Here is a 27,645-nt window from a genome sequence, read left to right as displayed (position 1 = left end):
ATAGAACCCCCAAGTTCTGGCTGCCTGGTCAGAGCAGGATTTCTCAACCACAGCACTACTAAACATTTTGGGCTGGATAATGCTTTCTTGTTGGGGCCTGTTCTATGCATCATAAGACATTTATTTAGCAGCATCCCTGGCCTCTACTCACCACCACCACCACTTTCTAGACGTTGCCAAGTGTCCCCTGGGGTGGAGGCAAAATCTCGTCCATTGAGAACTCCTGAGTTCGAGACTACATTTCCCAGCCTCCCTTGCATCTAGGCATGGCCATGTGATGCCGTTCTGGCCAGTGGCATGTGCCGTGTGTTCTGTCAGTGAGCAACTGTCAATTTTCCTTAAAGGGGATAGTGGGTCCTCTACTTTTGTTTCCCCTCTTCCTACTGGCTAAAATGGAAACAGTGCCAGGAGCTGAAAACAGGTCAATGTGGCAGAGCAGCTACAAAGAAGGAGCCTGGGTGCCCAGCCTGGGAGCTGCCATATCCACCCTGTTACTTATGTTTAAACTGCTCTGTGAGAGAGAAATAACCTTCTATTTTGTGAGAGGCACTGTCATTTTGGCCTTTGTTATTAGTTGATATCCTAGTTGACATAATGCGTTTATCACCTTTCCTGACTGCAGAGTGTGGAGGAGGAAGTGAGGAGAAATTGAATGCATGAAAAAAGAAATGAATGACTAAACCTGTCTCTCTGGAACCCACTCTATATTCCAGGCACTGTGCCAGGGGTTTTCATGAACACAGATTTTATTTAGTCAGATCTCTGGCTAACTCTACAGGAGGGACACTATTATCCCCATGTTTCCAGAAGAGAAGGCCAAGGCTCAGAGGGGCTGAATGACGTCCACATCACACAGTAGGCCAGGGGCAGAACCAGGATTCAGCTCTGGGCTTGAAAGAACTTCCTGCATCATGCTGATCCTGTGACTGAGAAACTATACAGACACAAGGCTCCAGCAAGGATGCCACTGCCTTCAGGATAACGTGTCACATGAATCCCTGCTCCCATCTCCACCCAACACCATGTCTACTCCCCTCACACCCCATGTTCAGCTTTGCTCATCCCCAGGTAGTCTCCAGGCTTGTCTGCTCTTTCCTGCCTCTTTGCTCAGGCAGCCCCATGGGCTGGGATGCCTCTAACACCCTTCCAAACCCTTACCCCCTAAATCTGCTGGCTCAGAGCCATTGGCAGGACTCCACTCAGATATCGCCTCTTCCAGGAAGCCTTCCCTGACTACCCTTCTCAGTCAGACCAGGTCCCTCTCCTGTGTGCTCCCACCACACCTGTACCACCCATGATGGCACCTTCCATTGTATGAGGTGTAGTGTCTATGTGAACTCTGTCTTCTTTGTCTCTGTCCTTTAACAGATCAACATGATGTCTTAAACACAGTACTTATTCAAGTATGGGGAAGGGAGGGAGGAATGTGAGGATGTTGCTAAATGAGAGAACAGCTCACTATTTATTCATCCCTTTATGTGTCCACAGTGAAAATCAGTTGCTAGTTGCTATGAGGAGTTTCATAGAAAGGAAATGCACTGGATTTGGTCCTCAAAGAGCTAAGACTCTGAGAGGAAGCAGAGAAGAAGTCAAATAGGAAACATACAAAGAGATGAACCATGGACATGGCCCTTGTGGATTGTCTATGGAGTGGGTTCCCCAAGGCCCCCAGCAGGCTCTGGGCTCTCTCCACCCCATCACTCCCTAGGAATGCCAACTCACTCCAACAGCAGTCTGAGTAAGACATAATTAGGGAGAGCGATCTGCTGCCAGAGAGCTGCACACTGAGATTCCAAGGCTGAAAAGAAAGAGCAGATCTACGTGCCTACCTGCCCTGACCTTATGTCCTGCTCTGGGTATCGGCTGGCATTTAGGGCTGGGGAGCACTTCTCCAGCCCTCCACTGCAAAGCAGCCTTCCCAGAGACCAGGAAGGGGGACCTGTAAGACAGGATCCCTTCCTCAGATGTTCTGAAAGCTCGAGGGGCACCTGGAGAGCCAGAGGACAGACTGGATGCCTCGGGACATGCTGACAGACCTCCCCCATTATTAGGGGGCCACCCATCAGTCCAGAGTTTCCATGGGGTGCTCCAGAGGCCTCCAATCTATGTTTGGAAGTCTGGGCAGGAAGCCCAGTGGCAAGTCCACTCTTTGCCAGAGTAGCTTTCCTTTCTCGCCAGGTGAGGGAGGGTGGGGACCTGGCCTCACTGGTTGAATCAGCCCTGAGGGTGGTTGGGAGTGACAGGTATCCCAGTGATGGGGGTGGTGGTGACTGCAGTGACAGTGATGACAGCAGCCAGCCCTACTGAATGCCTGTCAGGTGCTGTTCTAAGCACTTATTTAATCCTCACAACCACCTCGTGAGACTGATTCTGGTCTTACCCTGTTTATTTTCCAAGTGATCTTAAAGCCATTTCCAGGGCAGTATGCTCCCACAGAAGTGCCCGCCCTGTGTGGCCCTGGGCAGGTCACTTCGCCTGTCAGCAAGACACCCGCCCTGACAGAGCAACATGCTTTGAAGAGCCTGTGGGTATTAACCAGGCTTACGCTGTTACTCCTCCCACCTCAGTGGGCCTGGCTTGCATGCAGAGCCAGCGCCCCTTTCAGTGTTTCCAGGGAGGGAGCCTGACTCTTCCGTACCCACGTTGTCCTCTCTGCTTCTCTCTCTGTTCTCACTCTCATTTAGTATGGCCAGAGGAGGCCTGGCCAGTGGACAAGGCTCCCAGCACTGGTTCTGTGACTCACCAGCTGTGTGACCTCAGGCAAGTCACTTCCCCTCTCTGGGCCTCAGTTTCCTCATCTGTAAAACAAGAGAGTAAGAGTGAACTATGCCTCTGAGTGCTAACGTCCCAATGTCCTGTGATCAAAGGCCAGCAGAAGGGCTGGAGGACCCAGACGGGAAAGCTCAGGCCAGCTCTCCCCTCCTGCTGAGAGGAGGCCCCTGGCCCTGGAAGCTGCTTTATCAGAACGTGTTCCAGCTCACTTAGATTACACTTCACTCCACTGAACTTCAAAAGGGGCACAAGGGTGCCTCTGTAGACAATTGCCGGCGGAACGTCAACACGGCGGTCAGGCTTGAAGGGGTCACCTCACTGGGCATTTGGGCAGGCTTTTATGGACCCTCAAAGGGAGAAAAAAAAAGAGGGGGCAGGCTGGAGCCTCACATGATTGAGCCTTTGTGGGTTTTCACATGGTTCTCATCTTCTTCTGGTCTCCAAATCTCAGATCCAAAAAGAGAGTCCTGATGAGCCAGAAGGATAGGCCGCCTTTCATAGCTCTGAGGAGCTGCAGGCCTCGTGCTTAGAGGGAGGGAACAAAGCAAATTTATGAGGGTGACAGCTTATGAGTGAACCATTTTAGCAGCTTTATGTATGAAAAGGGACATGGGTATTAGTTACTGATAAAAGGTAATTGTGTGCTGTGGCTTCCAGAGAACCAAAAGCCTTGGTGCTGCATTTAGAGAAATACAGTATGAAGTTGAAGAAACGCAAGAATATTGTTACCATTTAGAAGTGCTTACTGTGCTAGGCACTGGACCTAGCCAGTTATGTGGATTATCTCATCTGAGCCTCACAATACCCAATGAAGTAAGTACTATCATGATTTTCCTATATTTCCAGTGAGCAAACTAAGGTTCAGAGAGGTTAAGTGACTTACCCAAGGTCACACAGCTGATAAAAGGCAGAAGTGGGCTTCAACCTTGGGTCTCTCCACCTCTGCCACCAAAACAATATCATATGAGGAACAATCAAAAAAGCAGTGATTGTTGAGTCTTCAACTATTTTAGGGATATGTGGGGAAGGGGGATCAGACTTGCCCTGCATTGGGTCATTGGGAGGAACTAAGAGTGAACAGAAACCATTTTCTACTCAATGCAAAGCACACATTTTCAGCAGCCAGTTGTCTGAAGACAGCAGGCAACCTCGGGAGTAGTGATTTCTTTGACACTGGAGGTGTGTATGCATAACCACCTTGCAGGGAGGCAGGCAAGTGGATTCAATAGGCAGTTGAATGAAGGCTGCTACTAATCCTGAGATTTCCGGAGATTCAAAGGCTGAGGGACAGAGTCAAGCAGACACATCTTGGTCTCTGGCATCCACCAAGTCTCATCATATAAAGGGTTTCTCCAGATGTTACTGGAGGTGCCTGTTCTGGGCAGCCTTAGGCTAAGTGGAAAATGAACTTGGCTTGAAAGAACACTGACCTCAGAGTCAGAAGACTTGTTTTTTTGGTTTTTTTTTTTTTTTAAACATTTTTTTTATTGAGTTATAGTCATTTTACAATGTTGTGTCAAATTCCAGTGTAGAGCACAATTTTTCAGTTATACATGAACATACATATATTCATTGTCACTTTTTTTTCACTGTGAGCTACCACAAGATCTTGTATATATTTCCCTGCGCTATACAGTATAATCTTGTTTATCTGTTCTACATATCCCTGTCAGTATCTACAAATTTTGAACTCCCAGCCTGTCCCTTCCCACCCCCACCCCCTTGGCAACCACAAGTTTGTATTCTGTATCTATGAGTCTGTTTCTGTATTGTATTTATGTTCTTTTTTCTTTAGATTCCACATATGAGCGATCTCATATGGTATTTTTCTTTCTCTTTCTGGCTTGCTTCACTTAGAATGACATTCTCCAGGGACATCCATGTTGCTACAAATGGCGTTATGTTGTCTTTTTTTATGGCTGAATAGTATTCCATTGTATAAATATACTACATCCAGAAGACCTGGTCTTTTGACTTCAACTTTGAGCTCTGTGCCCTTGGGCAAGTCACTTGACTTCTCTGGACCTGTTTTTTCATTGATAAAAATGAGCTTGAATTGGATGAGTTCTGTGGTTCTGTCTATAAACAGACATTACAGGTGAACTTGGGATGACACAAACTCTGTGTCTCAGAGGTAAGTGTTGGGGAAACAGCAATAGAAGGTAGACCGAGGATGGCCCAAGGGCAGAGTTCTGAGGAGAGGAGGTCCTGTTAATGCAGTGGGTTGAAGTGGTCCTGGCTTGGAGGTGGGGACCCGGGAGCTGGGCTGGTGGCCCAAACTTGAAGTCAGTTCTTGCATTTCTGTCATGGAGGAGGTGGCAGAAATGCACTCAGCAGACTAAACAAACACACCAAAGTGGGTTGTTGGTGGAGGCGTGTGTTTTGTCTGCTGAGCCTGACGCCACTGGTCACAGAGCGTCAGACAGTCTCGGGGAGGCCCTGGGTAAGAGGAGGGGGAGCAGGCATGCAGCTCCCAAAGGGCTGTCTGTGCTTTGCTGGTAACACCCTGACGGTTTTGTTAGCAAGATGAGGTGTAACTCACCCAGGTTTTGAACTGAGACAAACCTGGGTTTGAATCCCAACTCTGCCACTCACTAGCTGGGTGAATTGGGGCCAGGATGTCCATCTATCATTTATTATCCAAACAGAGTCACTTTTGATAGTGGAGGGGAACACTGATATTAATTATGCTGGGACAACAGCATGAACAGAGATTATTTGGAGCAAAAATCAGACCTAGGTCACCCTGCTTAACTTAACGCACGCCTGTATCTGCGTTGAGAAGATGGGCACGTGATACTAAGTTGCAGCAAATGGACACATCCTTGAGTGGGTGCTCCGTGAGCAAAAGTTCCACGCCATCCTTTCCCTCTTCCCACATTTGGTATGTCTAAAAAGGGGTCCCAGAGAAGCTGCACTAGGGCCTCCTTCAAATCTGTGTGTTTTCCTGGAGGGCCTGAGCCCAAAGCCAGCTAGGACTTGGGCCTCCCTTTGGGATCTGTTTGCCTTTTCATAAACACAGACACAGGGTTTTTCTTGGCTGGGCCCCTCTGCTCACAGCTCAGGGATTGTACCTTGAAGCATTCGCTCCCAAGTGATTTGAATCAGGATCTACCAGGAAGTTTGTTTTCCAAGGCCTTAGTCAACATGTGGGTGTGGAAACACCAACCAATTTCAATGTAGAGTCAACTCCTCTTTAAATAGGGACTTTCACATTAGTCAGGCTTTTCAAAACAACATCATGTTTAAAGAAAATTTCATTTCCACCTTTCCATCACCAGCAGCAGTTGCTGAAGACATTTCTGTTCCAACCAGAGGCTTCCCTAACCCATGTCGCAGCTGGTTCCCTTACTATGTCAGAGCCTGGGCTGTGATGTCACATGCCAGGGGCTTGAAATCATTCTGACATGGGCCTCGGTTTCCCCTTTTCATGTGGACTCAAAGGACTGCTTGGCCCAGAGTCTTATTTTGCTTCATTCTGATTCTTTGGTTTGTTGATGGTCTGGAATAACAGCAATACAGCCTACACCTTCTAAGATCTGTCTCCCTTAAGCCATGGCACCATTCCAGGAGTTCCCGTATTTCAGCGTTCAAAGCTCATGACTCAGACTGCTTTTGAGGTACCAGGATATGGTATGAAATACTTTTGACAAAGTATCATGGGTCCCAAATGTGGTCACTCTGAGCAGGCTTGGTCATACACCTTACCGAAACCTGCAGGTTGGCTGGGTGCACACACGCCTGGCATCTTCCCATAGCTCTGGGCCCCTGTCGATGTCTATTCTGAGACCTTCCTTCCTGGATCCTACATTCCCGGGGCCTGTCCCATATCACATCCCCATGGAGCATCTCTTTGCTGGCTTAGCAAATCAGGCAAAGTCTGAGAACTCCCCAACCTCTTTGTTGCATACTTATGGTGAGTCCAGCGTTCTGCTAAGTGTAACACACAGGATTTCAATTCATGAGCAATGGTCTAGCTAGTGTTCAGAACTTAAGTCTTGTGTAAGCTACCAAGTAACCCCTCTATGCCTCAGTTTTGTCCCTTGTAGGATCTAGGGGATGACAGCAGGAGCTCCTCGCTCCCCGGACTGGTGTGAGAGTTTAGTGAATTCGTGAGTATAAAGTGCCTAGAGCCTGTCTGACATTTAGCAAGGGCTCACTTGCTGTTGGCCATTTTTATGATAAATCCTCACCACAGCCCTATGAGAGGGGGACTCTGACTGTCCCCATTGGCAAAGGAGGAACTGAGATTTGGAAAGGTTAAGTAATTTGCCCAAGCCATGTGCTAGAATGATGGGCAATAAGCATGCTTTGGGAAGTCTGGAATCCTGCTGTCTGTGACATGAGAGTCTGGGTTCAATCCCAATTCAGTTGCTTTTGCATATATTTATAGACACCAATGTGCCAGGCCCTGTGCCAGGAAGCAGGGAGCCAGCAAGGAGCTCCACCCAGTTTTCAGCCCAGCCAGGCTGGGCCGGCTCTGGACTAGGCCCAGTTAATCTCCAGCCATCCCCTCTGGCTTCACCTGGCTCATTAAAACCAGACACGTTATGAGTTTCCTTAGCATCTGCAGAGAGCGTCTTTCATCTTCAAAGGCTTGCCGAAGCACCAACCAATTAATCCTTACAACACCCTCATCTCGTAGACAAATATTTATCCTCACTTCATACCCAGGAAAACTAAGGTGCAGAGAGGAGAACAGACTGGGAGGGAGGAGGAAGAGTGAGTGGCAGAGCTCACAATTCCGGAGCCCCAGACCCTGCTGGCTGCCCAGTCCATCTGGAGGCTGCAGGGAAATTCTTCCCGTAATAACCCCCACCTTTTTTTTTTTTTTTTTTAAATGGAAGCAGAACCTTCTACAAGTTCAGAAGAATTAGATTTCTTTAATAGTAACCTGCAGGAAATACATTAAAAACACATTCTATCAGTTACAAATCTTAATGTCACCAGCCAAGGATGAGGGAATTAATGCCGGGCCCAAAAATACATATAGTCAGCAACTCCAGGGCAAGGGCAGAGACGATTTATAGAGTGCGAGGTCTGGATGTCTGGAGCAGGCAGGCTGAGCTCAGCGGTGAAATTGAAACAGGGCTGTTTTCAGATGGGGCGGAGTGGGGGGAGGCGGCTCAGGGCAGCTTTGATTCAATCATTGTTCCCCATTTCTTCTCATTGTAAAAAAAGAAAAAAAAATTAATGCTATAAAGGCCAGATTCTGATCTGTCATGAGCAAACTGCTTTCATTAACAGTAAGCTCCTGTTCAGGGTACTTTTAAAGAATCAACCTCCCAAAAGTAAGTGCTCCCACCAGAGCAATCCCATCCCTGACTATCTCCCCTGTGTACCTGGGTCAAACAAAGGGAAATCCAAGCAGTGGTTCAGCTGGAGAATCTGTACAATGAAGACAAAACGTGTGTGTAATTAATGTGGTTGTACTTCCATTAGTGGCAGGTATTTTTCTTTACCTTTATATTGTAAAATAAAATGCAGTATAGAAAACCGCACTGAAAAGAAGTGTAGCTTGGTAAACTGTGATAAGGGAAACCACGCAGGTCTTTTAAATTGTTTTAATTTTTGGACTCAGCGCTCCATTTTGCCAAACTTGCATCTAACACAGCCATGGAAAAGTTTTCAGTCTCAGGGGTATAATGCACTCATTTTAGGAAGGAAAGTGACCTAAAGAAGTATGTACAGCACTCAGCTGTTCGTTTCGGGCTGCCACATTCCCAGCCATGTGCTTGCTGCTCACAGAGAAAGGGTAGAGGATTCGGTGGGTACTAGGGACTGAATCTCACAGCAGAGATGGACGTGGTCCCCAGCATGTTCCCACCATCGACCTCTTGTTGAAAACCACACAGCATCCCCTGTGGGGCTGGATGAGTTACTGGGCAAGTCTCTGTGCCCTTTTCACCTGGAGGAAAATATGAGAAGGCATTGCATCACACCCCTTTCCCTTTATTTTATTTTTTGTGGGGAGAGGTAATTAGGTTTATTTATTTTTAATGGAGGTACTGGGGATTGAACCCCAGACCTTGTCCATGCTAGGTATGCACTCTACCACCTTCCTTACAGGTGAGGAAACTGAGGCCACAGTTCTGATCTGAGGTTAATAAATAGCAGAGCCAGGATTGAGAGCTGGGTGGTAAGACTCCCCATCCAGTGCTCCTCTGCCACACAGCTGTGCCTCTTCCCATGATATGCCACACTGGGTCAACAGCTGCTTGTCAGGAACTGGTAACCCCACTTTCTAACAAGCCTGAGTACCCAGTAGGATGACTGACCATCCCAATCCCAGGGTTGGCCACCCAAGACTTTCCGTGCTAAACCTGGGACAGTTCCAGGCACACCAGCTGTGTGACAAGCTGGTCACCTGGGCTATGTCCATGCAACTGACACCCATCATCCTGACTGGGCACTCAACACGTGGCAGAGAATCAGACGTTAGAGAGGAGGATGGGATTTCTTATGCTGAATGAGTTGACTCAGAGGACAATTATCCAAATAATTGAGATCTTTTTTAAAGTTACTGAAGGAATTAGAGGGGTTTGTCCTGAATTATAATGGCTAACAGTTTGAGCATACATTCTAACTTTAATGCACTTTCACATTCCAAATCTTAATTATTTGGGCCCTTAAGGCAAGGCTGTCTGATTAAAATCATTTTTATGAAAGGAGACTGAGGCACAGAGCTGGCCCAGTGACTTAGGCCAGTGCACCTAGCTGTGAGTGATGGCTCTTGAAAAAGCCCCTATTTTCTGACCCTTGGGCAAAGCTCTTCACCGCCACGTTTCTGGTCAGGAACCATGGCTAGGGGCCAGATCTCGACTTCTCTCTTTATTTAATTGTTGGGAAGCAAGAAACCAGAAACTGGGGGTTTCTAAATTCAATTCCAAGGGCCTTGGATTAACACCAAAATAATTCCCTTACTGGAGACTGGCTATTAGAAAAGAAACTTAGTGGGGCCGAAGAATGATCTTGGTTTGATCAGGTGAGGCTATTTGTTTACCTTTACCTTCCATAATCTGGAGTTCCTTCTGAGACAGAGTCAGGACTCTCCCTCCCCAAATGCCATTCAGACTGCCCCCAGCCCTAACACTGCTTTCCACTCATGCTGGAGCCGCGGACTCTGGACTTCTGAAATTAGAACTGGGGGTGAAATGCTTAGCTGAGCTTTGCCTTTCAATGCCTGTCTTCTCTCTTGGGTTTTAACTGCTTTTTCTGGCCTCAGGGAATCCCTTGGAAGTTAATAAAACTTACTACATCAAAGGGCTCTACAACCATTACCCTATTAAAACCTCACAGCACTCCTGCAGTACGTAAGCATTATTAACCCCATTTTACAGATAGGGAAACTGAGGTTAATTGGTTTGCCTCCGGCTACTGAGGAAGTGAGTGTCCTAGCTGGCATTAGAACTGCGGGGGGTGGTTGTTCCAATCACCCAAAGGGTGGTGGTTTCCACCAAAATCCGTTTTTCAAAGTGCCTGGATTTGTAAAGATTTCTTTTTCCTTCAGAAAACTGATTCCTCACCAGAAGTACTGAGGATGAGGAATTAATCCTAAAGCTGGCTTGTCAGAAAGCAGCAGCTCCTGCCTTCGGCCAGGAGAGGAGGTGCCATAAAAATAGATGAAAGCTAAGAGTTCAGTGCAGTAATTTAGGAAACAATTTGGGCCTTTCAGAAATTAATGTTATTTAAAGATGCAGATTCATCCACCCCAGGGGCCTCCTGGGAGTGCTTCCTGAACCATCTGGTTCAATCACCTCATTTTCTTTCCCCTAATCCTCCTGGCTCTTGTGTGCATATGAACAGCGAACAGTGAAGGTTCCTGGGGAACTTGCAGCATGAATAAAAAGCAAAGACCTTTCTCTTTCACCAGCCACCTCTCCTCTTTTCTAAACAGCATTAAATTCCTAATCCTGTTTATTCTTAGTGGGGGCATAAAATTCATGTTCCAACAGACAATAAGGAGATCTGTGGAGGCTTATGTCCCAGGGCTTCTGTCCTCCTGGTTTGGGTCCAGCCAAGATGGTTGGGATATCTTTACCCCATTCTCTGAGAGGACCTACAAAACCTGGTGGTGTTTGGGAATAAATTTGCCCAGGCCTGCTGAAGGAGGAAGCCAAAAAAATTTTCTTTTGGTCTGGTTAAAGCTATCCATGAACCACAGGGAAGATTTCAAAGGCTCAGGTAAGTGTTTTCAAAAGGAGGGTTTCAGCACAGTCCCAACTGTGTAAGTCCCGCTTCTTACTGTTCAAGTCCAATTATAATCCACAAAGGCAGGATGCTGTGTTTACATAAATAATTACCAGATTTCGGATAGCCAGACGTGTTGCAGCACACAGAAGGCAAGCCCATAAATTACATTTGGGGAATTAAGGGTCAGATTGATCTTATCTCTCTAAATCCGGCCAAATTCCAGCAAGCTCAAGGGACATCCGGTTGACTGAGCCTCAGGAGGCCTGGGCCCCAGAAACCAGTGATCCTGAGGATGGCGCTACCCAACCCCCCTCCACACCTCCCTTTCTGCTTCTCCCTGCTCCAGTTTGCTGGCTGGCTCAGAGAGCTGGGGGTGGCAGGAGAGAACTGTCCCAGCTTGCTCTTTGCCCAACCTGCAAGGAAGGAAGGCAGGAGAGGCATGTAGGCAACTCACTTCTATCCTCTCTTTTTCCTCCTGGACCACACAGGATCTTGCTTCTGAAACAACAGCAGTGATGTAGGAGTAGTGATGGGAGACATCAAAGCAATGAGACTAACAGGACCGGGCCTCTGCTGGAGATTTCCCTCCTGCACAGGCCAAACCTCCATGTTGTCACTCATTCAACAGAAACATATTCAGGACCCACCGCATCCCCAGTGCCACGGCACAGCACAGTGGATGAGGAGGGCTCAGGCTGTGGAACCGCAGTGCTCAATTTGAACCCTGGCTCTGCTGGGCACCCTGGGCAAGTGACCTAACTCTCCTGGCTCTGCTTGCTCATCTGGCAAGTGGGATAATGACAGCACCACTCCCTAAGAGTGAGGTGAGGATTAATGAAGTCATTCATAAAGAGCTCTTAGAACAAGGCCTGACACATAGTATGTTGATTATTGCTGTTATTATTATTACTATGACTGTGTGAGGCACATGTGGGCCTCTGTGCTAAACGTGGTTACAAGCTGGTTGAGACAGAATTCCCACATTTAACACAAAGGGTGTGACAAGGCAGTGTGGTTGATTAAGTACCAAGTGAATGGAAAAGACAAGTTCTAAGAAGCAGGCAAAAGGGTGAGATCGCTATGGCGAGAGAAGGCTTCTCGGAGGAAGGAAGGCTGAGGCTGGGCTTGGAGGGTGTGCAAGATCTGGCGGGACCAGTGAAGGGCATAACAGATGTGGGGAGAGCACGAGACGGGGTTCGAGAGTCCCAAGAATCCACAAGAATTAAGCTAGTCAGAGTATTATGCAAGTCTGATGCTTCTAAGAGTATAAACCAAACCTCTTCAATTAAGATTCCCAAATCCAAACGTTAGCCTCTCTTATACAGAAAGACGTCCTGATTTGTGTTAACTTCATCTGACAAAACAGCGTGAGCAAGCGGGGCAGCAGAGCACATTGCGAAGAGACCAGAATAGGCTGGATAAATAGAGCCTTAATTTACCAAATGGGGAGAAGAGGCATATTGATAGAGATGTTATTGAAATAACCTAATAGTGTTTGGTGAAGTAGAAAGTATTCTACCCAAAGAGTGTTCTATTCATTCAATCATTTTAAAAAATATTGAGTGTTTACTATATGCCAGGCATTCACGGAGACTCTAGTAACATGGTGTCTGCTATAGATGTATTGATCTCATATTTTTCATCTTCTGTAAGTTATAAAACAATTTAAAATCAATTTAAAAAGCAGATGCACATGAAGCAAGCATTTCAAGAACATTTCTATATTGTGCGTTTCTACAAAATTTTTAATCTGCCTCCATGCAATTTCATAAATGAATCTAGTCTTCATTTGAGTAAGAATGACAATGATTTTTTATTGAACATTTAAAATTTAACCCAATCACTGACAGTTGAATTTCTAACCAAACTTTTGCTTGGATATCACTACTTACAAACGATAAGGAAGAATTTGAAGAGAAAGAAAGACTTTCTCTTCCAGCCAAAGAGTAATAGGGACTGGATATACTCTCCCACCTGAAACAACCAAAAAGACACACAGACAAAAATACATGAAACAATGGTTTTCAGGCCATTTCAGACAATGAAGGATGGTTACTGAGAGACAGGAAAAAAAACAAGGTAAGCCCTACAATTGCCCAAGCTTACTGCCTTATGAGGGTGTCCAGGCTGCCGCACTGGAAGGAAAAACCCAGGCAGAGCTCAGCCAACTCTCTGAGTTGAGAATTCTCTGCCTGAGGACAGTGATAAAAGTCTGGGGAGGCTAAGGTGGCCAGAATTTGCAGGACTGGAGAGGAGAGAGCTGCACAGAGAACTGGAGATCTACAGAGGGTCTCCCTCAAGTATTCAGGATGACTGACCCATGGAGGTGAGGAAACTATCCAAAGCTGGGGAAAGAAGCACCTGAAAGGATTAGGAAAAAGCGCTAGTGTTCACATAGAGCTGGGAACAGTGTCTATTCCCACCAGCCAGACTGGAAAACTTCCTAAGTCATGGGGCATTGGGTAGAAATTCAAAAAGGTATTACCTTAGTAATGAGGAATCATTAACCCTACACTAAATATGGCTCTGGTCCTACCTAACAGCTCTTAAAAGTAAGACCAAAAGGATCAAACTGTTTCCAAGTAATCTAACTAGCTTCCATAACAAAGCTCAAGAACATTTATAGAAATACCAAAACATCCGGCACCCAACAAGGTAAAATTCACAATGTCTGGCGTGTAAACAAAGATTATCAGGTATGCAAAATATGACCTATAATGAGGAGAAAAATCAATCAATCAAAATTGACCCAGAACTAACACAGATGTTGCAATTAGTGGCCAAGGATGTTAAACCAGCTATTATAACTGCATTCCACATGTTCACAAATATGTATGTTATAAAAAAGATGTAAACCAAACTTTGAGAGATGAAAACTAAATGAGTGAGATGAAAGTCACACTGGCTAGGGTTAACAGCAGATTAGACATTGCAGAAGAAAATTTTAGTAAACAGGAAGACATAACGATAGAAATTATTCAAAATAAAGCATACAGAAAAAAAAAGGTTAAGAAATGAAAAGAGCATCAGTGCACTATTAGACAATGTCCGGCAACCTAATGTATATAACTGGAGTCGCTGGAAAAAAGGCTGGAGGACAGACGATTTACTTTCTAAGTTTGCTGAAAACTGTAAATTCACAGACCCAGGAAGCTCAATGAGCCCCAAGCACAAGAAACCTGTAAGAGAACTATGCCAACGGACGTGTGATCCAGACGCTCAACACCTGTGCTAAAGAGAACACCTCAGAAGCAGCCAGAGGGAAAAAAGACACATCATATACAGAAAAACAAATGTAAGGACAGCGGCAGGTTTCTCACTGGAAACAGTGCAAGGGAGAAGACAGTGGAGCAAAATATTTTAAGTCCTGAAAGGAAAAAATCTAAATCCTCTACTCAGAAAAAAGTCTCCAGAAATGAAGGTACAATGCAGGTCTTTTCGCACATACAAAAGCTGACAGAATGCATCGCCCACAGAAGTGCACTGTAAGAAATGTTAAAGGAAGTCCTTCAGGCAGAAGGAAAATGATACCAGGTGGAGACATGGACCTGCCCAAAGGAATGAAGAGCCCTGGAAAAGGGAAGCACATGGGTAATAACAAGTATTTTTTAAAACTCTGTATATTTCTTTAACGATAACTGATTGCTTAAACAAACAAACAAAAACATTTATAATGTATTGTGTGGTTTATTACATATGTGTAAGTAAAAAGTATGACAATAAGAGTTTAAAGGCCAGAAGGGGAGAAATAGACATATTCTATAGTAAGGTTCTTTTATGTGAAATGGTATATCAATTAAAGGCAGACTGTGTTAAGATATATATACCATAAACCTTAAAGCAACCACTAAAATAACAAAATGAAGAATTAAAGCTGCTAAACCAACAAATGAAATAAAGTGGAATCATTAGAAAATACTCAATTAATCCAAAAGAATGCATAAGAGAAAAAAAAAAACAAAAAAGAAATGGAACAAATGTAAAACAATAGGAAAATGACAGACTTAAACTTAACTTTATAAATAATCACATTAAAAGTAAATGGTCTATACTGTATGATTTCACTTATATGAGGGAACTAGAGTAGCCAAACTCATAGAAATAGAAAGTAAGATAAACAAGTTCATACTGTATAGCACAGGGAACTATATTCAATATCTTATAGTAACTTAAGGTGAAAAAGGATATGAAAATGAATATACGTATGTTCATATATGACTGAAGCTTTATGCTGTACACCAGAAATTGACACAAAATTGTTAACTGACTATACTTCAGTAAAAAAAAAAAAAATATATATATATATATATATGTGTGTGTATATATATATGTGTGTATATATATATATATATACACACACAAAAAAAAAAAGAAAAGAAAAGAAAAGAAACAAAGTAGAATTGTGGTTGCCAGGGGATTGGGGAGGGGGAAATGAGTAGTTATTTTTTATGGGTATAGAGTTTCAGTTTTGCAAGGTGAGAAATTCCTGGAGATAGTTTGCACAACAATGTGAATATACTTAACGCTACTAAACTGTATACTTAAATTGGTTAAGATGGTAATTTTTATGTTATGTATATTTTATCACAATTAAAACCAAACCAAAATATTCACATATTTCTTTGAGGTTAAAAAAAAAAAGTAAATGGTCTAAATGCTCTAATTAAATAGCAGATATTGTTAGATTGGATAAAAAAGGAAGACCAAATTATATGGTACATATAAGAAACACACTTTAAAGACGCAGATGTCTCAGAAAGTAAAAGAGTGGAAAAAGATAGACCATGCTAACACTAATCAAAAGAAAGATGGACCTGGTGTTGTGATGTACATCATGGTGACCACAATGAATAATACTGCATATTGGAAAGTTGCTAAGAGAGTCAATCTTTAAAGTTCTTATCACAAGAAAGAAAATTTGTAACTATGTGTGGTAATGGATGTTACCTAGACTTATTGTGGTGATCATTTTGCAATATATATGTATATCAAATCAATATGTTGTACACCTGAAACTAATATAATGTTATGTGTCAATTATATCTCAAAAAAGATGTCTATGACTTGGAAAGATGTCTGATATATTATTAGATTAAAAGTAGTTGTGAGAAAAAGAAAACAAAAGAGAAACGTAGTGGTTATATTAACATCAGACAAAGTAAATTTCAGAGCAAAGAATGTTGCCAGGTGTAAAGATCATTTTATAATCATAAAGCAGGCAACTCATCAAGATGAGTTAATTTTAAAAGTTTACATACCTGATAACAGAGTTTCAAAATATGTGAAGCAAAAACTGTTAGAACTGCAAGGAGAAATAGGAGATTTCAGTGCTCTCTCTTAATAATTGATATACAAGTAGGCAGAAAATAATCAAGGGTATAGAAGACGAACACCATCAGTCAACTTGACCTGATTGACATTTACAGAACACGCCATCCAACAACAGCAGAATGCACATTCTTTTCAAATGTACATACCCAAACAGGCCATATTCTGGACAACAGAGTAAGTCTCAATTAATTTTAAAAGATTCAAGCCATAAAAAATATGTCTTCTCATCACAATGGAATTAAATTAGGTCAAAAACAGAACGATTCTTGGAAAATCTCCAAATATTTGGAAACTAGATAACATACTTCTAAATAACCCATGGGTCAAATGAAAAATACAAAAGGGAAAATAGAATGTATTCTGAATGGAATGAAATGAAAACTCAACATACCAAAATTTGTGGGCTACTACTAAATTAGTACTTAAAAGGTCCCAAATAAATATAATCTCAGCTTCCACCATAAGGAACTAGAAAAAGAAGAGCAAATGAAACCCAAAGTAAGCAGAAGAAAGGGAAGAGTAAAGATCAGAGCAGAAATTAATGAAATGGAAAACAGAAAAACAATAAAGAAAATCAATGAAGCCAAAAGGTCGTTCTTTGAGAAAATCAATATTATTGATAAACCTTTAGCCACAGGAAAAGAGAGGAGACATAAATTAACAATATCAGTAATGGAGAGGTGACCTCACTACAAATTTTACAGGTAAAAAAGGACAATAATGGGATATGACAAACAACTTTGCTGATGTCAACAGTGAACAATAAATGACATTAGATAACTTAGATGCAATGGATAAATTCCTATGGACAAACTATCAAAACTCACTCAATAAGAAGTGGTAACCTGAATAGCCCAGTATCTGTTAAAGAAATTGGATTTGTAGCTTAAAACCTCCCCCAAAGAAAACTCCAGGCCTAGATGGGTTCACTGGTAAATTCTGCAAATATTTAAAGGAGAGAGAAAAAAAAAAAAAAACAATTATATACAAACTCAGAAAACTGAAGAAGAGAAAAACTTCCCAATTCATTCTGAGGCCAGTATTACCCTGATACTAAAACCAGATAAACAAATTTATAAGAAAAGAAAACTACAGACCAATAGCCCTCATGAACATAGATGAAAAATTTCCAAACAAAATTTTAGCAAATAAAAAATCAGTGTATGAAAAGACAGAGTGCATCATGACTAAATGGGATTTATTCCAGAGAGGCAAGTTTGAATTAACATTGGTATAATTCACAATACTAACAAAGTAAGAAAGAAAAACTGTATGATCATCTCAATAGATGCATAAAACAATTTTGGCAATATGACAACATCCTTTCCTGGTTAAAAACTCCAAGCAAACTAGTAGTAGAAGGGAAGTTCCTCAGCCTGATGAATAGCATCTGTGAAAAACCTATAGCTAACATACTTAATGGTGAGATTGAACGCTTTTCCTCTAAGATGAGGAGCAAGGTAAGGGTTACCTGCTCCCACCACTTTATCCAACATTGTACGAAAGGTTTTAGCTGGTGCAATAAGGCAAGAAAAAAATAGGCATCCATACTGGAAAGGAAGAAGTAAAACTTTTAAAATTCAAGACAACATGACAGCAGAAGCGTAATCCATAAAGAAATATTGATAAATCAGACAATCAAAAGGAAAAAAAATCTCTGCTTTATTAGACACTATTAAGAGAATGAAAAGTCACAGAGAAAAATATTTGCAAAACGTATAGCTGATAAATGATCAGAATATGCAAAGAACTCTTACAGCTCAATAATAATAAAGCAATTCAGTTTTTAAAATGAGCAAGAGATTTGAAAGACACTTCATCAAAGGAGGCATCTGGGTGACAAACAAGCACAAGAAGAGATGCTCAACATTATTTAGTCATCAAGGAGAGGCAAATTAAACCACGGTGAAAAACTACTACACCCTTACCAGAATGGCTTAAAGAAAAAAAAAAAGATTGACAATACCAAGTGTTGGTAAGAATGTGGAACAACTGAAACTTCTGTACGCTGCTGGTGGATATATAAAATGAGACCACTTTGGAGAAATGTTTGGCGGTTTCTTATAAAATTAAACATACTTACCATATAATCCAGCAACTCCATTCCTAGGTATTTACCCAGGAGAAATGAAAACATATGTCCACAAAAAGACATATTAGAATATTTATAGGAGCTTTGTTCATAAAATTCCAAACTAGAAATACGCCAAATATCTATCAATAGATAAATGGATAAACAAACTGGGGTATATTCATAGAATGGACTAATACTCGGCAATAAAAAGGAAAAAACTACTGATAAATGCCACAGAATGGATGAATCACACAGACATTATGCTGAGTCATAGAAGTTATACACATAAGACTTCTGTAATGGACTGAATTGTGTCCCCAAGTTCGTACGTTGAGGCTCTAACCAATGTGACTTTATTTGCAGACAGGGCCTTTAAAGAGGTAATTAAGGTTAAATGAGGTCATAAAGGTGGTGGGGCCCTAATCCATTAGGACTGGTGTCCTTGTAATAAAAAGGAAGAGACACCAGGGATGCGCCCACACAGAGAAAGGCCGTGTAGGGACACAGAGAGAAGGTGGTCGCCCACACGTCAAAGAGAGAGGGCTCAGGAGAAACCAAACCTGTGGACACCTTGACCTTGGTCTTCCAGCCTCTAGAACTGTGAGAAAATAAGCTTCTGTTGTTTAAGCCTCCCAGTCTGTGGTATTTTATGGCAGCCCTAGCTGACTAATACAACTATATATTGTATAACTCCATTCACATGAAGTTTTAGAACAGGTGAAAATAAGCTATAATGAGAGAGAGCAGACCCCTGGTTGCCTGGGGCCTGGGACAAGGAGATGGGCATTGACTGCAAATGGGCACAAGGGAACTTTTGGGTGTGAGGGAAGCATATTCTGTTTGACTGTGGTGGTGGTTACTTGGTACGTATATTTGTCAAAACTCATAAGAATGTATGCTTAAAATTGGTGAATTTTATTCATGAAAATTATACCTCAATAAAGTTTATTTTAAAGGAAATAAAATATTTTGTAAAAAGTATACACAATTCTTGAATGCAATGTAAGGGAATTTTGAAGTCTTCCAATGCTTCCTATCTTTCATTTTGCAGTTTTGGATTTTTAGAGAGGTGTGTCCCCAGCAAAGGAAGCTGTGGGTAGTTTCAGCCCTTTATCCAAAGAAGGATACAGATGGAGCTCTTCATGCTAAAGGCCCACAGAGTTATAACCATGTATTTCCTTTAATGTGTTCAGGAAAAACAGCCAACATTAAACATTAACATTCAAAGGTATTTTGTACTTAAAAAATTCTTAATATAAAATTTGTATTTTTTAAAAAACAGAGTCCTCATTTCTATCATCATCTGATGAAGTTTTATTTAGCCTGGGGGCCTAGTCTTTCCTGGTGTCTGGTTCTCCAACTTAGACTGGATGTGACATCAAAGCCCCTCTGGGATGCTTGCCTCGCGGAGTCTGAAAATCCTCGCTGGGGGTGCTAGGAGGTCTCTGCCCTAATTAGAGGGCCAACTATTAACCTTTCTAACTACGGCAACCCTTGCTTCTTTCCTCTCCATAGAGTAAAAGAGAGGAGACTTGGATTATACAATTTTAAAACTTTTTGCCAGCTGTATTATCTTCTGAGCCTATGATGTTAGGTTCATTCATTGGTTCTCTCGGTTCTCTCACTCATTCAACTATATAATGAGTTCTCTCTCCTGCTTAATTCTATAGTCGGGGCTCGGGACACAGCAGTGAAGGAGACAGACATGGTTTATGCCTTCATGTTGCTTGTATTGGAGTTGAGAGCTGCAAGCATCCCAAGGCGAGCAGGCTTAAACGATAAGGAATGTATTGGCTCGATGCTTGGGAATCTTAGGCAGGAGGCTGGGTTTCAGGGGTTCCCTGAGACTGTGTAGTGAGGCTGGCATTAAGATGGACACTTGCCAGCCTTCCACCTGGGAAGACAAAGTCAAAATTCAGGAGAAAGACTCTTCCTGAAAGGAGTGTGATGAACTAGACTGAGGAAGAACGTTGCCAGAAGCCTCCAGCTGACCCCTCCTTGTGCCTCATTTGCCGGATTTGTGTCACGTGCTGTCTCTGAACCAGTCGCTGTAACGGAGATGGGATTCCCCTTAGACCAATTAGGCTTCTTCATGCAACTGGCTGTAGTAGGAATGAGCTGTGCATGTCTTGCAGACCAAAAACTAGGTGCCCTGCTTTATTCTAGCTGGGCTATATTAACTTGAATATTCACTTAGAAAATTTAAGCATTGGTTCAAGGCAGCTGATCATCCTTTAGCAACTTTCAGAAGCATTGACTTCGAATACTAGTTTCAACTATAAACTAATTCAAGAGAATAACCTTACACAAAACATACCAGATATGTTCAGAGGTTTCACAATACGACTCTTGAGGGACAGTTGGTAAAGACTGCTCTGAGGAGGCAACTCTAGAGCTGGCTCTGGAAGCACAGAGCTTGGCTATGAGTTCTGGGCTCTGAGACCTACTAGCTGGATAAGTCCCTTAGGCTCTTGGAGCCTCAGTTTCCTTTCCTGTAAAATGGACACTATAATACCTTCTTTGTGGGATTTGTGAGAGGACTAAATTAGATAATATATGTGACGCTCCTTAGTGTATTGCCTGACACATAGTGAGTGCTCAATATTATTATTCACATGTGCAGAGCCACTCTATTTGACAACATACTAGGTACACCTGGATAGTTCTGTTTGTTTCTGACCTGCATCTTCATCTCAAAATCCGATTTTAGGTCACAGTTGATCAAGAGTAGAAGTAGTATGTACAGGTATTTGTCTGTCCTCCACCTGCATTGCTTTTCTTGTATGCCCCAGCACCTCCACTTATCAGGAGGTGATGAGAAAGACTGGTCAAGGGCTGTGAGGTCAGACTCCCTGGGTTCAAATCCCTGTCTTACCATTTATTTACTGTGTGACCCTGGGCAGGATACTGAAGTTCTCCTCATCTGTAAAGTGGCTGTAAAAACATCTTTGTCTTAGGGTTGTTGTGAGAGTGATGGACGTCTATGTGAAGGGTTCCCTGAGGTCTTGGCACATGGTAAGAACTTGATATGTGTTGTCTGGTGTTGTTCTTACTATTTCATCTATCAGTCATGACTCCTGACACCGTTCTTGTCAGTCTGTCTCAGTCTCTCTCCTTCATTCCAGCTGCTGTTTCCATCTGCATGCTGAATATTTTCTCACAAAGATTCAACCAAACTTCATTCTCAAACTCTTAAAATACACCTAAATTGCACCCATCCATTCTCTTCTTTCCCCGAATTTCCTCCTCCACCTCCCTGGAGTCATTCTTTCAATTAATATCAGCACCTGTGGGAAACAAAGAGCTTTATTTCACGTTTCAAGAATTCCAGATATCAGAAAGCCTTGCTTTCTCCCACTTCCCACAAATTCTCATAGCTGGGGGGCACTTCACCCAGCTTAAGAAGAATGAGCCCAGAGCTGTAAGGTGACTTGCCCAGGGTCACCAGCACTTGGGCGGCAGAAGGAATTCAGGCCTCCCCTTTCACTGCTCCATGGCTCACTGTTCTCTGTGCCATAGAACCACTTCTCCCCAGTCATCCTAAGGGCCCCTGGCAGGCTCACAGTCTCAGGCTTGGGGAGGCAAGGCTAGGGGGCTCTAAGTAGTTCCTGAAACTACTGAAAATCAGATTTCATAAGCCCAGTCTCCTGTTATCCTGAATCGTGCACTGGGGAAGAGGGGAGGGCAGAGGTGGGGGGCTAGCTCTTTTGAGACTATGCAAGTATTGTGAGCAAAGTAAAACCCAAAGTGAAGGATGTGAGGCATTCTGAGTGTGCCTCTGTAGGCTGCAAATGGGTACAAGAGATATAAAGTGTGCAGGAGTGATGAGCGGTTGAGCCAGTGTTTTTCAATGTGAGAAATTCTGTAGCGTGGAATGTGAGGGTTGCCAAGGGAGCCCTCCAGTCTCTTCTTGCATTCCCATGTCTCTGAGCCCGGAAAGGTCTCAGGTACTAACTCTGCTGCTGACAGGGTTGGGGGTGGGGACGCTAATGTGGGTCACATGCAGGCTCCATGCGGGATTCAGACACCAAAACAGCCATCTCGCTCCTCATGTTCCTACTTCCTCAGACTACTGAAGTCAGAAGATTCTTGCCATTCCTGAGCTGGTAACAGAGACCCAGACCCAGTGACCTCCTTTTGTTCCTGTCGGGGGCTGCAGCCCCTCTGCAAGTTTAAACTGTTCAAATGAGCTTCGGCTTCATCTCTTAGATATGTCAGTGGAGGACAGGGGAGGGGGAAGGGAGCACTGAGAAGAGTCCACAAGGTGAAAGGGGATGGCCACAATTTCCCTGTTCTCCCACCATGCCATGGGAAGAAAAAAAGTCCCAAAGTAAAGCTGGAGTTTAAAACTGTTCTCTGTTCATAGAGACAGATAGTAGAATAGAGGTTACCATGAGCTGAGGGAGGGGGAGTTGGAGGAGAGGAGGGGGAGTTACTGTTTAATGAGCATGGAGTTTTTCTTGGGGATGATGAAAGGTTTGGGGTATAGATAATGGTGAAGGTTACACAACAGTCTGAATTTAATTTATTTGAAGCCATTGAATTGTACATTCAACAAACAGTTAAAATGATAAATATTACTCTATGTCTTCTACCACAATAAAAAAAAACTGCAATAACTTAAAAAAACAAAACAAAACCTTGTTCTCTGCATTTCTTTTGAAACTGACTTCAAATAGACTGGCCCTCAAATCTGTGCAGCTGGATTCTTTGTCAGGAGATCATTATACTTTGCTTTAGGCTGGTGATTGTAGAGAATTATGGATGACAGAAATGATTGAAACTGATTTGTGTCTCAAGTGTTTGAGATTCCTTCATCTCTACCCAATAATGTCTATTCAGGAAAACCTTGTCTTTACCAGTCAGAAAAATAAAAGAAAATGCACAGGCCACCATCTAAAGTGGGCCTGGTTTAAGAAAATCTCTTCTGTGAAATCTCAGATTTGAAGAACAAATTGGTGGCAGATGATTTGCCTTACAAAAGACTGATTCATTTAACAAAAGAGTTTACTCAAAGGTTCCTTTAAGAAGAGAGCCCCCTGGTGCATTTAATATTATTAAATTAAAAAAAAAATCATCCTGACCATTCAAGGACATTGCACTGTAAATATGTGAATGCATTGTATTGTGTTGTAAGAGTGGGAATAAAGAAGTTAGGACTCTTTGACAAATGGACCATTTTGGCCCAAATTAACACAAGGAGGAAACAAGATGAGTGTTCTTGGCTTAAAATCCTGGCGTCTTTCTGGAAAGGCTTTGGGAGTTTGTGATTTATTTAAGACCAGTTAAGCTCAAGGCCCATGATGTGTCCATTTTGAGAACTTAGGGTCGAAGTTCTAACCCTGCTCAGGCTGACCCCCATCACCTGCCCTAATCAAAAAGGCCCTCAGACGTGAGCTCAACTCTGTCCTGTGGTGGCAGAGAAATATATCTGTTGCCAGAAAGCGGATTCTCTCCGGTGATGAAGAATGATCCTTATTTATGTCTGCATAGGTACATTCTGGGACCCATAAAGGTTTAATTGTCCCTCTAACTAGTTTTTAAAAAAAACCCACAAAGAGGCTGCCAGCTTTCCCCAGAGTTTAAAACCAACTGAATGCGGTTCTGTGGAAACTGCTTTAAGTGTGTAACTCGCGCCGTGTCCTGGGGCACAAGGCACGATTGTTTTGGGGGATCGAAAGATGCAGCTCTTAGGAGGACTTTTAAAGTCAGTTTTTGTGGCTTTGGGCTGCTGCTGACCCTGGCTTGCTCTACAGAGAGAGAGCCTACCTCTCTCTCACCAGAAGCCTGCCTCTGCTACTCCCAGGGTGCCACTGCCCCCTACTGCCACCTTCTGGGTCAAGGGGACCCCCCCCCCCCGCAGGACCCTTAACGTCCTCTCTGCTCTCTCAGAGGTTGTCTTTGCTGGTTTAAAATACTCGCAGGAAGCTAAGGGCAGAGGAGAGACAGAAAGAGAGGAAACATGTCTATGAGACAAAGAGAAAGACACTGGTACCCGAAACTGGGCCCAGAGAGACACTCCGCCTGACCCCCCAACACTGCTCAACATCCCCCCCCCCCCCGATTTGTGCCTGTTTGTTCCTTCGACAATGATTGACGGGGCACCTACCATGTGAATGAAGTGCATACATTTCCTGCTCTCAGAAACCTCAGAGTCTCTCAGTGGAGTTAAACATTCAGTAAAGGTTAATCATGCAAACAAACGTATAACTGCAAACTGCAGTGACTGCTCTGAAGAAAAAGCACAGGGTGTTGGGAGAAGCTGGCAGAAGGCTGTGGAAGGTTCTGTAAGGAAGTTACGCCTTGTAAGCTTGACCTGAAGAATGACAGTGAGGTGGACGGGGTTAGAGGAAGGAGTAGCATCCCAGATGGAAAGGACAGTACCAGCAAAGACCCCACAGCAGAAAGGCGCAGGGCTGGAGAAGTAGGCAGTCAACGCTGTGCCAGCGTCTTCTTCGTCTTTTCTTTGAGCCCCCTTTCCTGAAAACATTAGGGATGGTTTCCCCACCCATTACGTTGTACTTTGAGCTTCAAAGGGCCTCGTCCAGACTGCCCCCAGGTCACCTCAACTCTTCTCACACTCCTCCTGGGTTCTGTGAAGAAAACACATTTGTCAAAAGACTAAAGCAAATAGTTTGGATGTGCGGTTCTGTACCATAAGGGAGGCTATAATGAAGTCAATCCCAGTTTACACGACTCCAAATGGTTCCATTTAAATGTCCCACCCTGTGTTTACGCGTCCCTACCGCTTTAGTTGACTGTTTATCTTCAGTATACTCTACTCTACTTGCAGTCTTGGCCTCTATGTAACTTCATCTCTTACTTTTTCCATTCTGTGGCCTATCATTTACATTTTTCTTTCGGAAATGTAAATATTTATTTACAGTATTAGCTTTGACTTTTGCTTAGCTCTATATACTATGGAGTGAATGGGCTGCGGTATGAGTTCTAGTCCTGAATTTTCTGTAAACTGATGGTGACGTTAGCCAAGTCATTGAACCTCCCTGAGCCTAAGATGGTTCTTCGTAAAATGAGTTGGTTTTCATTTTTGTTATTTTGTTTTGTTTTAGCTGGCAGATCTGTATTCAGGATTCCTCTTAATTTCTGTGGTTCTGTGCCTCTCACAGACAGCCACCTAGGAGTTCTTTTCCATCCTTCTCTGTATCCAGCCCTCTTTCAGAATGTCTTCGTGGTGGATTGACTTTCTGTATAATTTGTTCTTGTGGGGTAGCATACCCAGGATAGTATGTAACAAATGAGAACAGATCATATTATTGGGCTTGGGTTAAAGTGCACATGTGTGGGGAAGTGGTTGAGAACTAGGAAAATTCTAGCTGCAGGCTTGAAATTCCCTTAGACTGCTTCTCAACCGGGTATATGCACCCGTGGGGCACAGGGATACAGAGGGGTGTGCTAGCAAGTATAGGAAGCTCTTCCTTCTGGAACAAGAATTCTACTCAAAGATGTGAGGAGAGCAAACAGATTTCAGTATTAAAGCAAACATATGACATCTTAGTTTAAAAGGGAAGCTCTGGGCTGGACCGCTTTGGGCACACTGAGATGTGAGAGGAAACAGGACTTCTACTTCTGTCCTTGGGTTGTTTGAGAAATACTCGCCTTTCGGGTCTTTTGAAATATTTGCACTTTAATAGGGTAAAAGTGTTAAGTTACTCAGGAGGGGCACTCCCGCCAAAAAATGGATATATGTGGAAAATCCAATTTCACCCATTAGGAGAGTATAAAGGGATCCTGAAGGTTGATGGGGAGCCAGGCTGAACTCATTTCCAAAGACCAAATCAGTTGCACAATCTGGCTTAAGATTCTGCCTCATGGCTGGGTTTGAACGGATCCAAACATTTGGAAGATCTCTCACCCTTTCTCCAACCTCCAGTACAAAAAAATCCTTTTTTGTACTCCATTCTGGGACTTACTATACCATTATATGTTAGTTATATTTTCTTGTTTATACAGCTTCTCCGCCAGAGTCAGGGAGGTGGCATGAATTAAGAAAATGTATATCTGATCGAGTCAAGACCTGCTTGCCACATGACTCTTGGAAACTCCGTGAAATCTCTCTGATCCCCAGTCTGCTCATCTATTAAATGGTCCAACAGAACACCTGCCTTGCCTACTCAACAGGTAGGATTGTGTGCAAAGCATATGGATTTGCAATGTAAAAGCATTCTGTAGATCATTAAACAAAAATCAGTTATTATTAACTAAGATCCCAAAGGGAAGGAGAGTTTATCTCTCACATCATCTTTCTATTCTCCTCAACCTCTAACTTTTGCCTAGTTGGTTCTAATAACTATTAAAGATAAGATCATGAAATGCTGTCCCCAGGCTGACCCTGAGAAAACTCTAATTCTGTCTTTCTCTCCCACCCCCATCCTTTCCTCCCCTTCTGGTCTCAGTCTCCTCTTTCCCTCCATGTTCTCCCACACCACTATTTCTTCCTATTGCCCCTTCCAGAGAATTCAGGTTAGAAGACAACACTTAAAGTGGCTGTGTAATACAGAACAATGAACTGCTGGAGTAATGTCATGCGTTAGCAGGGAGAGTTTCATGGCAATGCCACTTTGGTGGGAAAATAAACCGATGTCATTCTGGAAACTCTCCCAGAAATACAAATGCCCAAACAGAATTCTGAAAAGTTTTGTTTTGTTTTTTTTTAAAGAGAAATCAACAAGCCAACCTAAATATCACCCGATATAATAATGAAGAATCATATTTTCATTGAATGCTTTGCTGAAGTCATACAACCTCCTCCCCCATCTCTGGGCTTTGGGGTGTAGGCCAGCCCGCTTCATGGTTGATGTCCCTGAGGGAAATACCAGGAAAGGGTGATGAGGAGGAAGGGTCAGGTTTAGTATGTATTGGTTTAAGATACTCTCTGGCTAAACAGTAACTCTGCTAGGCCATTCCCCTCATATCTGCCTGGGCCTCAGAGTGAAGTGGCTTTTCTTAAGCAGAAATGTTTTTGGACTTCATAATTTTCCCCTTCAAAATGCAGGAGTTGTGCTAGAAAAATCCACATTCCACACTAACAAGGGAAAGGTTATAATGAGAACTTGGTTTCTCACAGGCAGTATTTTTTCATCTTTTATTTCATTTAAAAATTTTTTTTAAGTAAGCTTTTGTGGTAAGAAATCAAGTCAGAGTAATAAAGAAGGATGGGAGAGTGTGGAGTGGAAACTTCCTTTTCATTTTTCCCCCCAAAGTGCAGGGATGAGAGGGGAGAAGGGGGTGTCACTCCAGTTCCTCATATCACTCCA

At 43.1% G+C, this 27,645-nt stretch overlaps 1 protein-coding gene across 1 annotated transcript in view; it reads left to right on the top strand.

Moving 5' to 3' along the window:
* TCP11 (t-complex 11) overlaps positions 1-27,645 on the top strand; it is a 132,202-nt gene that overhangs the window by 81,908 nt on the left and 22,649 nt on the right. Inside the window, exon 2 of the mRNA XM_074348544.1 lies at positions 26,342-26,509. Coding sequence (XP_074204645.1) covers positions 26,473-26,509 — 37 coding nt within the window. The 5' untranslated portion in view covers positions 26,342-26,472. The remainder of the gene's footprint in view (positions 1-26,341; positions 26,510-27,645) is intronic.

Source organism: Camelus bactrianus, chromosome 20 (genome assembly GCF_048773025.1).
Source record: "Camelus bactrianus isolate YW-2024 breed Bactrian camel chromosome 20, ASM4877302v1, whole genome shotgun sequence".
Classification (NCBI taxonomy): Eukaryota; Metazoa; Chordata; class Mammalia; order Artiodactyla; family Camelidae; genus Camelus; species Camelus bactrianus.
Note: the sequence above shows the minus strand (reverse complement) of the source record. Positions and strands in the feature narration are given on the sequence as shown.